The 14,816-nt window shown below is 40.9% G+C and overlaps 1 protein-coding gene across 2 annotated transcripts in view; it reads left to right on the top strand.

Annotated features, from left to right (window-relative positions):
- Positions 1-14,816, top strand: part of LOC147168517 (A disintegrin and metalloproteinase with thrombospondin motifs 2-like) — a 120,307-nt gene that overhangs the window by 91,522 nt on the left and 13,969 nt on the right. The window contains exons 5-13 of one of the 2 annotated variants that reach the window (XM_086084754.1): positions 3,135-3,218; positions 5,855-6,011; positions 7,541-7,646; positions 7,734-7,877; positions 8,464-8,596; positions 9,625-9,654; positions 10,650-10,763; positions 10,865-11,010; positions 12,761-12,933. In XM_086084754.1, the coding sequence (XP_085940880.1) occupies positions 3,135-3,218; positions 5,855-6,011; positions 7,541-7,646; positions 7,734-7,877; positions 8,464-8,596; positions 9,625-9,654; positions 10,650-10,763; positions 10,865-11,010; positions 12,761-12,933 (1,087 nt within the window). The remainder of the gene's footprint in view (positions 1-3,134; positions 3,219-5,854; positions 6,012-7,540; positions 7,647-7,733; positions 7,878-8,463; positions 8,597-9,624; positions 9,655-10,649; positions 10,764-10,864; positions 11,011-12,760; positions 12,934-14,816) is intronic. The other variant, XM_086084753.1, reaches the window with a different exon arrangement.

Here is a 14,816-nt window from a genome sequence, read left to right as displayed (position 1 = left end):
GAATGTTGTGAGGAGGGGTCAAATGTCCAAGGCTGGATTTAAACTGCAGCTGAGTGCTCGATTCTATTTATTTATTTTTTTTCCTGTAAAGTATCATGGCTGGCTCTCTTTAGGCAGTAACATATGCCAATGCTCGAAATACAATCAAACAACAGTGTTAACATTGAGCAGCAATAGCAAACATAAAAAAATCTTCAACCTTACATAGTCTGTACTAACTAACTAACTAACTAACTAACTAATCTGTCTGTAGATGGTTGTTGTGGCATTGGAAGATTTGGACACAAAAGCAGGCAGGACAGGGAAGTTAAAAAACAGAGAGTCCTTCTCTCCAAAAATACAAAGTAAACACAGAGAGCAGGGCTGGATGCAGATGGCATGAAAGGAAGAATTGTACTAAGAAACATAGACAAAGAAACCCTGACTAAAAAATCTCGACGTACTGACAAATGTTTTAGTGAGCAGCTCCAGCTCGGGTCATGCTCAATTCTATATGATAGGATAAAGGCCTATATGACAAAACGAGGCTGCCAAATACAGGACCATAGCAACTGCATAGCAACCGACAACATCACAAGGACGGAACCCAAAACAAAGTCACAACATAAATATCCGAATCATATCTGATGCTCATCCATATTTGGAAGAGACCTTTTTCCAATCTCTAAGTGTAGAGGATCATTTATTAGTGGACACATGACACATCATCATGAGGCACAACATCACTGAAGAAAAACATGGAGGATACATTAAAATCACCCAAAGTAAATAAATACATAAACATAACCCTACCATTTAATGTTATTGCATGTCATTGAAAGTCAAAAGTACGACCGTTGCTTATAATTTGGAGGAGAGCGACCACCCATTGTTAGTGTCCAAGAGGTACAAAAAAAATAAAAAATACATGTAAATGTGCATTCTATAAACACATTTTAATCTCCCACTATATTTCTTACCTGTAGCAATGCAGGTGCACCACTAAAGTGTTCCTCTTAGTCAAGTTAAGTCGGTGTTAATAACAAAACCAATCGAACACCACATGAGCAAGCATTTGGCAACGGAGGCAAAGAAAATCGACGGGGAAAGGGGGGGGGGGGGATGGGGGGACCAGAGATAGAAAGACAAAGAGAAGCAGAAGGACATACTTACATGGATGGCGATGAGCCAACAGCACACCTGACCTAACAATGGCTGCATTACCAGTGAGAGCTGTGATATTATTATAAACAAATTGAGATAAAGAGCATTCTCTTCTAATAGAGACTGTTTATCCAGATCAAGACTGAATCCGTCATTTCCTTATTAAAAGTTCCGTCTAAACCCATAAAATAACAAAGTACATTTTATGTTTTCTGCGAACATTTTGTATATTTCATCTACATTGTTCTGTTTTTATGCTATGATTTTTTTAAATCTATTTCAGAGACACAAGCATCATTTGTGGGTAGCAGACAAGGAGGCACCAATAAAACATTTGATTGCTTTTAAGTGCAAGATCCAATTTTTAGGAGCTCACCTTATCCCAAGGTCACCGTGCTTTACTTCTGAACATTCTTTTTTTTTTTTTTTATCCATCCCTTGAATTGTTGAGTTCCTTATGTATGTGCTGCTCTTTCCTGGACACAGTCCGAGGTCAACGAAACCCATTTTGTCTCGTAGGCTAATTACAGCCTGCGTTTATTTCGATTCCGCTTTTGGTAAACACACACTTCCAGATGGAAAGTTCTGTTTCCACTAAAACCACAAATGTTATTTTAGGGATTTTCAATGTGTGATGCTGCTGCTGTGGAAGTCTATGTACAGTTTGTTTTCAAAGGATTTATCAGGAGTTCATCATTTACCATATACATATGTTAACGCAATCAAGAAAAGCTTTTATATACGGTTGCCAACGATGCAAGACGTGTTCAGCCAGACAACGGCAGATAGTTTGTAGCGAACAGGCTGCTAACATCTCCAGCTTTGCCCCCATCCAGACAACACGCAAACACCAGCATTGAGTTACTTGAAGTCTTTTCTCTCATCTATGCAAATGCATGTCTGCAGCTCTAGTTATTCCTTAAGAATGTATAGTTTCCTCTTTCTCTGTTCTCAGTTTGGCACTGTGCTTCCTCACTCTTCATCTTGGCTCTATTCGAAACGTTCCTCAATTCTTTCTCTTGCTGGTTTTGGGTGCCACTGATTATTGTTCCTCTCCCCTTACCTCTGTGTGTGTGCGTGTGTGTGCGCGCACACGTGCGTGCATGCGTGCGTGTTGTGCTTTGCAGCATGTCCATCAGCCATCTCATTATGGTTGTCTGTTTTTACATCCCTTTGCCTCATTAGGCACCACACACAGCCACTAAGACCAGCAGGCCTTAACACCCACACCAATTTGCTCTGCGTGTATAGGTATGTGTGTATGCATTGCTTTCTGTCTTTCTTTAGCCGTTTCTTGTTCTATTTATGTGATTTAAATGTAATGCTTGAAAAGTTATAGGTTCAGAAACTGGGATGTTTATAAGGTCACATTATACGGATGGATGGATGGATGGATGGATGGATGGGTGGGTGGATGGATGGATGGATGGATGGATGGATGGATGGATGGATGGATGGATGGATGGATGGATGGATGGATGGATGGATGGATGGATTGCAATCTGAAGTGTTGAAAACAGCTTGCTGTCTTTGATGATGCAATGTTAAAAAGAGACAGTTGACAAAACCCACTGTTCCATTATGAACCATTTTGTGCTCTTTTTGGCTTGGTTTTGTTTGGTATGCATATCAACTCTTAGAAAAAAGAATATTGCATTGTTTGGTTAGGTTCATCCTATAAAGCCAGATGTATTGTATTAAATACCTCTGTTTCATGAGTATAATATTTTTTCCCCATTAAAACCCTGACGTATATGATCTGACACATGCATTGCACGGATAATCCATTAGAGGGCAGTATCACCCAGCTGATGGCTTTTCCAGCGACCTTGCAAGATCGCCCGAATGGAGAAAGGAGAGGAATCTATACTTATTAATAGTGGGAAATGTACTTTCTGATTTTTGGAAATACTAATATGTTTGTTGTTTGTGTTACTATTACATTTAGATGTCTTTCAATGCGACTGATGCCTTCCTGTGTGTGTCCTCAGGTGAATGAGATCTACCACGACCAATCTCTGGGAGCAAAAATCAATGTGGTGCTGGTGCGGATTATCATGTTGGGCTATGGAAAGGTAAGACGAGTGCTTCTCAAACTGGGGTGGCAAAATATGTGTGGCTTGAAAGCACATACTCTTAGGTCAAAAGTTTGCAACTTCACTGTGTTTCCAACACATAAATGGCCACCATGTGTTTGGCAATGTTCAGCGCGATTGACTTGGTGATTGTTTTCCACAAGGCTCTGTTCTTTTAATATGGAAAACAATATAAAAATGATTCTGATCTTGTTATGTTTCTTAACAGGAATAATAATTATTTATACAGTACTTTTAAGAAAAATAGTTGCTAGAGCAGTCAGCAAAGTTGCTAAATATAGCGAGTCGCGGCCAAATCGCTGTTGGTAACACTGACCATGCTTTTGTAATCCGTCCTCTCTGATTGCAGCCATGTGGCTAATGGCGGTTAGCTGCAAAGAAAAAAAATATAGAATATTGTTTTTTTCTGTTAAATCAAGAATATTTAAGTTGAAATGTTAAAAAAAAAACACACCCACATATACCAACATTCCCATTGGTTTGCACATGGCAGTTCCAGTATGATTAATTGGTGCGACACAAGGCAAGTTCTGCGGCTCCTAGAAAGAGTGAGGCCCTTTCTCTTTTATAATAAGGACTATGCTTGATACAAGGATATTGCTACAGTCGCTTTAAATATCTAAAGTCATTCTTTCACACACACACGCACAAGCAAGCGCACAGACGCACGCAAGGTTGCCCCGGAGCCTGTTATTCCAGTGGACTGAGTAAAAGAAGAACTAAAAGCATGGGGGCATCTCGGGGGAATGTTTTCAAGTCGCACGCCTTCACAGTTGAGCACCAAAGCACACAGGAACGCTGGCCGTTATGCAATCAGCCTTCCTCCCAGTGGACTGCAGCACAGATTCATGGGAAGTCCAGGAAAAGATAAACAATCAATGATCACAATCTTTCATTCATAAACAGAGAGATGGGACGGAGAGGGCTAGCGTCCTTATTCCTCTTGCCAGTAACTCTATCGGCCTGTAAGTGCAGAGCAGAGGAACAAAGTAGTGATGGGTTACAAGGATGTAGGAGTGCAGGGATTACCCCACAGGACGATAGCGCCCGTTATAATGCTGAGATTGCTGCTCTGTGATACACTTATCCTTCTGTAGCCTTATCTTTTCCTTTGCTACCTCCAAGTGCGCAGTGCCCCTGGAGCTCTGCGACACACACACACACACACACTTCCATCAGTCACCCCCTATTGCAGCTTTAGCCAAAGCGCCGGCTGTCCATCATCCCCAATTACCGTGGCAACCGGGCAGCACCCAGACAGCCTGCAGATTGGCTGTGTGACCCTGAACACGGACACGCCCTCACAAAAGTGCAATATGCTCACAGAATGCTATTAAAGCTTGCATTTGAAAAAATAAAAATAAAATCAAGCACCCACACGAGTGTCACATGTTTACACATCACTCCCCTACTCACAAATAGTGGACTATATCGTTCAATCATCATGAACAATCAGGTTTCGAACACTACTCAACTTAATCATATCATTGCAACGTCAGATGGTGGATGTTCCATTATAAATGTTGAACAAATAAATACATTATATTAACATTCTGTTGTTTTTAGCTGAGCAAAAAACTAAAACTAAAACAATACATCAGAAATTAAAAATCTACTTTCGAGTTTGGCTAAATTATTTTCTTGGAGGGGTCTGGTTTTGCGATTAGATAAATACTTCTTTGAAAGACCTTTTCAATCAAAGTTAAACTGTATCCGAAATAAAAACTATTAGCTTTAACCTGGTATTGAGGTTAGTGTTCTGATTAGTGGTCAAGATAATTTTTTGCTCAAGTAGCGCACTAACATATCACCACATAAAATCTAAATCACCTGCAAGCCATCACAGAATCCTACCCCAAAAATAAATGTTGCCCCCACCCCCCCCACACACAAAAAAAAAATTGCCAAATGTCAATTTTACAAAATGGCATAAGATACTGTAATTATTAAAAAAAATTACTGAAAAGCTTTTTCTTTATATATTTAGTTTTTCACAGTTTTTATTTTGGAATATTGAATCCTGTGAAAATGTTTGTGTGAAAATGTTTGTCCTGTTCACAGGATGAGCTGACAAATCACGTCTCAGTTTGCGAACATCACATGACTAAACTCAGAAAACAGATCAGTCATAATTAGTCGTTACTTGAGCCCTAAGGCACTGTGATGTCATTTTTAGTCGACAACAAGTGGCAAAATGGCTGCCCCCGAGATGGAGAAAAACGGACTTACATATGAATGGACTGTCAATGCCGCTGACTCGCCATTGGGAGAAGTGAAGCCACTGGCGGCCATCTTACGTTACTATTTACTAAGGCCGCCCAACTTGAATACATTGATTTCTCCGCGGCGTTTTCATGTTATTTTCTGCCTCTACGGAGAAAATGTCACCATGCATGAGTTGCATCAAAAATTGTAGGGGAAGAACTACATGTACATTTCTAAGAAAAAACACTTTTAATTTGATAAGACTTTAAATTGTATCTCCAGGTGCTACTCAAAGACTTGTCTGTATCATATTGTCAGAGCCATCAACAATCAAATGTGTTAAAATGACAAGTCAACAGCAGCTTTTTGTGTGAGTTCAATTTGTTGTCGCTATTTATGTCTCTTTGCAGTCCATGACTCTGATCGAGCTGCACAACCCTTCCCAGAGTCTGGAGAATGTGTGTCGTTGGGCCTTTCTGCAGCAGAAGCAGGACACTGGCGACGCCGAATATCACGACCACGCTATCTTCCTCACACGGCAGGAATTCGGCCCCACGGGCATGCAGGGTAATGAGCGAAGACGCATAGGAGTCTTCCAGAACGTCATATGACGAACGCATTTCCAAGCCAGAGTACCCCAACCTTTTCCTTCCGCAGCGTCACGCGGCATAGTGCACTGTGGGTTTAGCGGTTGGGGGTTTTGCGTGCATCAGAGTGCAAACTAACAGGAAGGCCCAAGGGGGCGGCGTCTAAAGGCAGTGGCCTAGCTACACACAAGCCCTTCAGCTGCCCTTGGGCTCAGCCTTCTGCAGCAGAAAATCAATAGACAGAGCAGGGCCAGAAAGAGCTCCACAATTAGAGGAAGCATAAGACACACAGGGAGATGCCAGAGACTCTTTTAGGGGTTAGCTTTAGCATACTGTCGCTGACAGAACCTGACATAACGTTGCTGCATATAAAAGGTGGACAAAAGTCAGTCACTGTTGACACAATCAAGCGATTCACATGATCTAATTTGTATCATTTAAATAATGTCATTTTAGGCATTTAAGAGTAGATTGTGGAAACGTTTTACACAAAGTACCAGTTATTAAAAAAAAAAAAAAAACGACTTACCGGTAGTTCTCCAAGTACCCCCTTAATGACCAACAATAAAATACAGTAGCATATAATAGTAGGTCGAAGTGTTGGTTAAAAATGAGAGTTTTTATTCCTAAAAGGATTTTTATTAACACATTAACATTAACAAGGATTTTTTTTTTTTTTTTTCAGACCGATACTACTACAAGTACTCAAAGCTAGAGTACATGTGACGGATAATTTTAAAGAAAGACCTAAATATCCTAATACAGTTTTCCCCCCCTTAAAATTGTATTAAATTAATAGCAGTTTTCTATTCTTCTCATTTCTGATCGTAAAATGGTCACAAAGGGGCTGCCAATACTGGCAACGAGTACTGGTACCTTGAAATAAAAGATTTTCAAAGTTAAATACAAATTGTACTTACATAAAAGTTTGTTTTTTAACAGTTTTTAAAGATAAATTTCCAATACAGTATATTGTATTAAAAAGTTAACTACAATTGAACTGTACAGGCAGTGATTCTTTCACATACCACTAACCTCGAATACCACTATTGGTATGACAGCAGCTGCTGTCGGCCACAGCTCGCACCCAGACACTCGCGTGCCACCTCCCCTGGTGAGAAGTATCTTTTAAAAATGCTTTTATGGTCGACATCTTGCAGATTTTCACTTGTAGCGGGTCGTCTGTAACGTATCTCCTGAGATTTTTTTGGAGGAAGAGCGACCTTGTGTTCATCTTCGACTGCACATTTCAAGTTTGACAATGTTCATTGTAGTTGTAATTGCCGATGATTGTTTCTAATATCATGGTTACCTAAATGAGTGGGGCAACATATAACAAAAAAAAGAAACATTTGGCAAGGCGCAGTGCAGTTGTCCACCACTGCAAAACTATAGCATAACGTCAAATGAATGCATCGCTAGCAGTACTGCTCAAACAGTATCATAATAATTGTGATGGACCATTTTTAATACAGCGTTTAATGTTCCACTTTGGTTCATGTTGTGTAGGTTATGCTCCCGTGACGGGCATGTGCCATGCAGTAAGAAGCTGCACTTTAAACCACGAAGACGGTTTCTCTTCTGCCTTCGTGGTAGCACACGAGACCGGACATGTGTAAGTAAATTGACAGAACATTAAGCTCTACACATGCTTCGTCTTTCCCTTCCATTCGCTCATGTTTCTCTCGATGTTTGGCCACAGGCTGGGCATGGAGCACGACGGTCAGGGGAACCGCTGTGGGGATGAGGTGCACATGGGGAGCATCATGGCCCCGCTGGTTCAAGCTGCCTTCCACCGTTTTCAGTGGTCCAGGTGTAGCATGCAAGAGCTGGGACGCTATCTCCAGTGAGACTTTCAATCCAAAAAATTTGTGTTATATGTATTTTGCTGCTTTAGTTAAAACCTAAACTGATGTTTTTTTTTGTGTGGGGGGGGGGGGGGGGGTAAATCAGTGCTAGTAACACCCTTCAACTGTGATGAAATCACAACATTTCGTTAACTAGCTAGTTAGCTCCTTTGCATAGTCTGCTGGTGTGGCCACTTTAGAGCACCTTGTTGTCGACCATGAGTGTGCGCATGTCATGCATAGGAAGACAGAATAGTGAAGAAGTGGGGAAAATGTTTTAAAAAGTCCACCCAGTGGAAAGATTGAGGGTTTTGGCTAGAGTGGCTGCTTTAGAGCGCCTCGTTGTTGCAGCGTGGAAAAGCCCCACAACTTTCCGGATATATTGTCACGGCGAGAGGTACAAATTTTTTTTTCCCAGATCCTAGTACTGGTGTGAGCAGAGCGTGCGTTCTGTCATTCAATGGAAACTCCCACCGCATTCATGAATAACTTGATTTTTCATGATTTTTTAAATATACCTACTTAGGGTTGTTCTTCTTTATCATGACATGTCAAATTTAAAATAATTTTTTTTGTCTTTCCCAGTTCTTATGACTGTCTCCGTGACGACCCCTTTGACCATAACTGGCCGTCGCTGCCGCAGCTTCCTGGTTTGCACTACTCCATGAATGAACAGTGCAAGTTCGACTTTGGTGAGGGCTACACCATGTGTACTGCGGTAAGAGACACCTCTTATGTCAACTAACACAGCTCAAAACACTTCTTCTGAACCCAGTTTAGAATGTTCGTTTTGTGAGAGCAGTTTTGAGGGTAGATGCTAGCATCTCATGTACAGTGCTCCCCCACAACATCGCGGTTAAACGTTTGTGCGGTTTTACAGTATACGTAATCTAATGCCCTAACATGTGAGAAAGGGGAGCCACAGTCTGTGATGCACTTTTCAGACAACAGCGGGCTCATTCCAAGTGTCTTAACTGCAACGTTCCTTGCTCCTCGTTCCTCATAACACTGAAATGTCAATTTCCTCCCTCCTCGATGGAGTTTCTGGTGAGAGCTTGTAAACAGAGGAGCAAGGCCCTAGATGACTTTGCTGCTGTTGGCGACAGCTCACACTCAGATGCTCACACGTAATCCAGCTAGTGTCACATGCCACACCACCAGGTCCCGCCTCTTAAAGGTGCTAGACAAAATTGCTACTGCATTTTCTTTGCATGTAATGTTTTTGTGTTTAAATATGCTTACAATGTCCTTTAAAGATGATTTTTTTTTAATACATAAGAGAAACCTGTTTAGGTTTCTTCATATCTGGTCTGAAATGTATTACCTGCGATAAACGGGGGATCACTGTACATTGCAATAGAATGAGGCTCACATATGCAGTACACGCCTATTCACATTCTTCTGATGTCCTCTTCTTTGCTCTCCCGGCCACTGGCGGGATTGCTTAAAAGCAAGTAAATCGGTTTTGATAGCTCTCTATTCTTTTTTGAATCCAAATTATAATCTTTTATTTATATTCCAATACAATAGTTAGCTCGTCAACGCAGTGGTTTAACATGAAGCCATCTTAAAGTGTTTGGGTATTTTTTGGTTCATGGTAAACGAGCTTCAGAATACTGCAAGGATCTTGCAACACGCCGCTCGCTCTTCTGGGACGCTTGCTTGATTGACAAAGGGTTTGTTCAGGAGCTTTTGCACACTTTGCTAGATTACACTCTATTCTCTTGTCAAACCCATTCCCTTCAGCTACAAAAGGCAGGCCTTTCAGGAACGCAGGTAAGGTAACCCCACCTTCCCGAGGACATTTGGCTCTTCGTATTTTTGTTGATTTCATTTGATTTGTCTTCCGAAAGTTTGTCAATGTTGCTCCGTTCTTTTTCTTTTTGTTGCAATTGTACTTTGTCTCTGTTCCACCCATCGTCATTTTGGGGACTTTGGCCTGCAGGATTCTAAAATGCCTGTCAAATAAATACAAACCACGCTAGTTTTATGGTAAATAGCAGTGGTGCTTAACCTTGTTGGAGGTACTGATTACGAATCATGTGAGTCGGGCGTGTGTCTAGACCTCCGCCGAACCATTGAGACTGACTCACCGAACACCTGGGATTCAATCAAACCCAGATTAAGAACCACTGGTCTATAAGGTGAACCACAAAAAAAAATCCTTCAATCCTTACAGTACTAGCGGGAAGAACCTCCTTCTACTGCCTCACTCTATAAACGAGTGGAAAATGTTTGAAAGATGTCTTTCCCATTAAGTGGGACGAGAACCGAGCCAGAACAGAGGCAGTGTTTCCATGTTTCACTTCAGATTTTAGGATCCTCCAGCCTGATGTCACTGATGATTATCTACCACAGTCTGGACATTAAATGTGACTCACCATCTGACCTGAGGCTCCCACTGGGTCATGGTGAGTAGTGTAGAGGCGGTAGGGGAGCACGGCCCCTCAGACACTATTCTGTAGACACATGTGTGGTGTTTATATCAGACAACGAGGGGAATTCAGTTCCTGTTCTTTGTGTCCAAGGCCACTTTTGACTCTTTTGCCCTCTGACCTCATTTAGAGAGTCCCGCCCGTCTCTCTCGTGCATCCTTTGGCTTCGTTTGCATGATTGGCTGTATGTTTCTCAGTGGAGCGTAATGTGCAGTGAAGTGAAGTCACAGTGCAGGGTTACTGTTGTTTATGTGGTGATTATTCTTCACATGTTCTGCCTCAGCCAAAATAATGGCAATTTAATTCTAAGCAGAAGAATCTCTTTGTCCTCTGCAGTATCGCACCTTCGACCCATGCAAGCAGCTGTGGTGCAGCCACCCAGAAAATCCCTTCTTCTGCAAGACCAAGAAAGGGCCGCCCATTGATGGCACCACGTGTGGAAATGGAAAGGTAATGAGAGACTTTCTAGAAACCGCGTTACCTATCAACTTGCCATCACGTGTTCTGATGAAGACAAATCACTGTCACTGAGCGCATTTTTGGTATTGCAGCATTGTTTTAAAGGTCACTGCGTCTGGCTGACAGCTGACATCTACAAGCAAGATGGAAACTGGGGTTCCTGGAGTGAGTTTGGACAGTGCTCACGCACATGTGGTGGCGGAGTTCAATTTCGCACACGCGACTGTGACAATCCAAGGTATGGAATTAAATTGTCATCCTTGTGGAAGATTTAAGCATGATTATACAGTTCTCGAACCAATTAGGAAAGGGGGAAAAAAAGGGACGATAAATAAATGTGATTCTCCAAAGTTGTTGGCTTGAAAAACTAATACTTGAAAACCCTTACTTACAGGCAAAGTTTTCAGTAGCATTTAAACACACTGAAATAATCAAGTATAAAAGCACATGCAAAGTGGAAAGATCATTACATTTGCAATAACGCCAATTTATATCATGGTCTTTGCTATATCTCATATAGAGAACAGAAACAGAGCAAAGAGTAATCCAGTCACCAGTACCAAATTCAATCTAATCCAGGGAACTTTAAGCAATGAACAGCCACTTTAATGAGGTGCTAACGTACAGTGGCATGCTTCCTTTCTCGGCTTTGTAAATGAAGATGAGCATATTACGTAATAATACGGATAAAGATGCCCACGCCACCTTCTCATAAGAAGTGATGGGTGGAGTAGCTGTCGCCAGTAACTAATTGAAGACAGTGTAGAGTGAAAAACAGAGGCCACAGGTTTTATTGTGGAAACAGACTCATACCGAGGAGGGAATAAAAGGTGTATAAGAGCGATGCTGTCACCTAGTGGCGTTCTTTCGGTACTTCTGAAATGAATACTTTTTTATGCCATCACGTACTGGATGTCCTCAAACATATCTGCGCCAAAAAATTCTCCATTTTTTCTCTCAAAGCATTGTACTTACAAGGCTCGAAATAAGCGATTTCTCATCATATTAGCATTGCAAAATTAGCATTTGCCGTCTCATTAAAACACATTGCATAGAAAAACTGAGAATCAACCGCCAAGACATCCCAAAAAGCTTCATTGAGCTGCATCGCTCACGTCGCCCACCGCAAGTAGTCGGAGGGTGAGGCACAGCTTGGCGCTACTTACACGAGATTTGGTTGACTACTGCTGTGGCTAAAAACATTACAGAGTCACTCCGAAGTCAGTAATCTTCACCTCCATGGCAGTGAATAAGCTATTTTTTTGACAAATATCGTTCGAACGTACAGAGAAGCCTTGCTAATTGATCAAATTACCATAGAATGACACAGCTAGACAGTTGAACAACGGAATTAATTGCGAGGGGATTTTTAATACCACTTTTTTCAGACCAAAACCTTACAAGTATAGTAATCGACTCTTGACTAGTCACCAATACCAAGTACCAATATCACTAGTACAGTTGATACGTAAAATCCCCCCCCCCCCAAAAAAAACAATGACAGATCATTTTAAACGAAGACCTGTATACAGTATATCCCAATTTTGCATGTTTCCTTAAAATGAATCCGTTTTTAGCCGCCGTCACAAGTATCGATACCTTGAAACAAGGCCCGTATCAGCCCGATACAATACCTGGTATCAATACTCGCCCATCCCTAAATTTTAGCTTTCTTGGAAACCGGAAATAACAAAAAATACTAATAATTTTACTAAATTTTGCTTTTGCTTCATGTTCATGGCAAAACCTATGTTACTTTTAGATGCTCAGTTAGTTTAAGTTTGAACTTGAAGGTTTTGTATGACAACATTTCCTCAAAAGACCTACAAAACCTTTCAAGAGAAAATGCACTACACTGATAACATTTCACATCCTAAGAAAAATGATATTCATTAAAACAGATCCAATCACTGCCCCCCACCCCCCCAAAAAAGGCTAGCTCCAAACCATGAACGAAAACAATCTAAGATCATGTGACCTTCCACCAGACCAGCCAACCGAGGCCGCACCTGCGTGGGGGCAACATACCAGTTCCAGATGTGCAACACCAACGAGTGCGAGGACATCTACAGTGACACGCGAGCAGAGCAATGCCACGCTTGGGACCCGCGTTTTGAACAACCCAGCAACAAGCAGTGGCTGCCCTATGAACACCCAGAGGGTGAATATTCACACACATCCTCGCGAGATGAAGTCATGTGGTCAAGAAGCGATGATGCACTGTTAAACAAAATCCAAAAAAAGCGGACTTAACACATAATTTTTGAATGCGGTCGTTAGATGGTTATATAAATGTTATGTTCCGATATGGTCATCCACATCTGGCCGTGATTGAGTAAAGCTCTGAGGTATGACTACACCCTCTCATAAAAACACGCCGTGTCTTTGGAAAGCTCTTTAAAAACAGTTCCCTCGTTTTCTCTCTCCGTCACATTCCCTGATGTCATTCGACCTTGGCCGACCCCTTCCTTCTGCACCTGTTTCTGCTTCCATGGAGCTACTATCACTTTCTGTAGAGGGACACAGGACTCTCACTTACAGTACATGCATGACAAATAACTCCGTATTATTTATAAGGTGTTTAAATGGAGGAGTCACAGTCCTCCTGACAGGTATTTTGATTGTCGTCTACAGGCAAGTTGAGCTGTTGTTATATCAAAGCACTCTCTTTTGGCAACTCGTTGTTCTCTCTTCATTATGTCTAAATGCCTTCTTTTTTTTGGGGAGCAAGGCTCTCAAGTCTCAGATTGCTTCTTCTGCATCTCAACTGAATTCCATTCATGGCTTGTCATCTCGAGAAGCAGATAGTGTGTAAAGAGGAATGATAGTCCGCTGTGAACTCGGGATTTTTATTAGGAAACGATTGACTCACTTTTCTCCAGGCCAACAGAAAGATTGCATGTGAACTTGTCTGGAGCCAAAGGGCAATTGAATGTTGAGCTTTAGTGCTCCTCCGAATCCCGCCAACAAGCACCGATATCTAATGTTACTGCGATGTTACTTTGCAGTATAACCAGTTCAAAAACATTTAAATGGCTTGCAATACAGAAAATAACGTCTCTACTGAATCAGCTACAGTACGTTGGTGCTCTATTGCAGTTATTGTCAGCTGGTGGGTCGCTGGCCCATTTTGGGGTCGTGGACATCTAGTAAAAAATGACAGGAGGTCCTCGGTTTACACAGGCGCCAAAATGGCATGCAGTGGACTAGTTTGTGCAGCGACGTAAGAATGCACACTAAGTTAGTGCCAGAATGACAGTTTTTTTTAATTAGATTCTTGAAAAATATCTTTATGGTCTCAAAGTGTTTTTCGTACAAATATTTACTGTATTTATGGCTTTGCTACTGTGTTATCATAGTTTAGTGATATACTTTGATAGGGCTGAACTAATCAAATACAGAAGTACAATATAATTTTCAAATCGCAAAAGCTTCAATTTTGGGGACTCCTCTTTATTTTGAATGTTAGCTAGGCTTTTTTCATATGTGCATATTTTTCTTTTTTTATATATAGTGTCTACATAAGTTCAGTGCTAAAGAACTACAGACCACATGTTTACATATGATTATTTCATGAAACATGAAAAGTTGAAGTGATAAAGCCACAGATTTGTGTGCATTATTGTTGTAATTGTATTGATGACTTACTGATTTATGCTTAAACCACACTTATTTGATATAATTTTCTGAAGTTGACATAGTGAATGCTTAAAAGACTGCAAGTCAAAGTGTTTAGTAAGTTAATAATTTAAGTAGATAAACTGTCTTTCACATTAATTCATGGTTTATTCACCTTTATTGTAGTGTAAGACTAACCTATAAGACCAACACATTTATGTTTAATAAATGTGATATTGTTTATTTTTTATTAGATTTTGTTTAGCTTGTGTTTGTTTAAAAAAATACATAGGAAGAGGACCGTTAAAATAATTGCAAAAAACAAAAAAACAACTATGCAATTAGACTATTTTTCAAAGTTGTTCAGCCCTACACTAAAAAGAAAATTGTTGAACCAATTTAAGATTACAAATTGAATTGTTGACC

Source organism: Leptonotus elevatus, chromosome 9 (genome assembly GCF_054856555.1).
Source record: "Leptonotus elevatus isolate MCC_2025b chromosome 9, RoL_Lele_1.0, whole genome shotgun sequence".
NCBI classification, from domain to species: domain Eukaryota; kingdom Metazoa; phylum Chordata; class Actinopteri; order Syngnathiformes; family Syngnathidae; genus Leptonotus; species Leptonotus elevatus.
The sequence above is the reverse complement of the archived record's forward strand: the minus strand, read 5'-3'. Positions and strand labels throughout refer to the sequence as shown.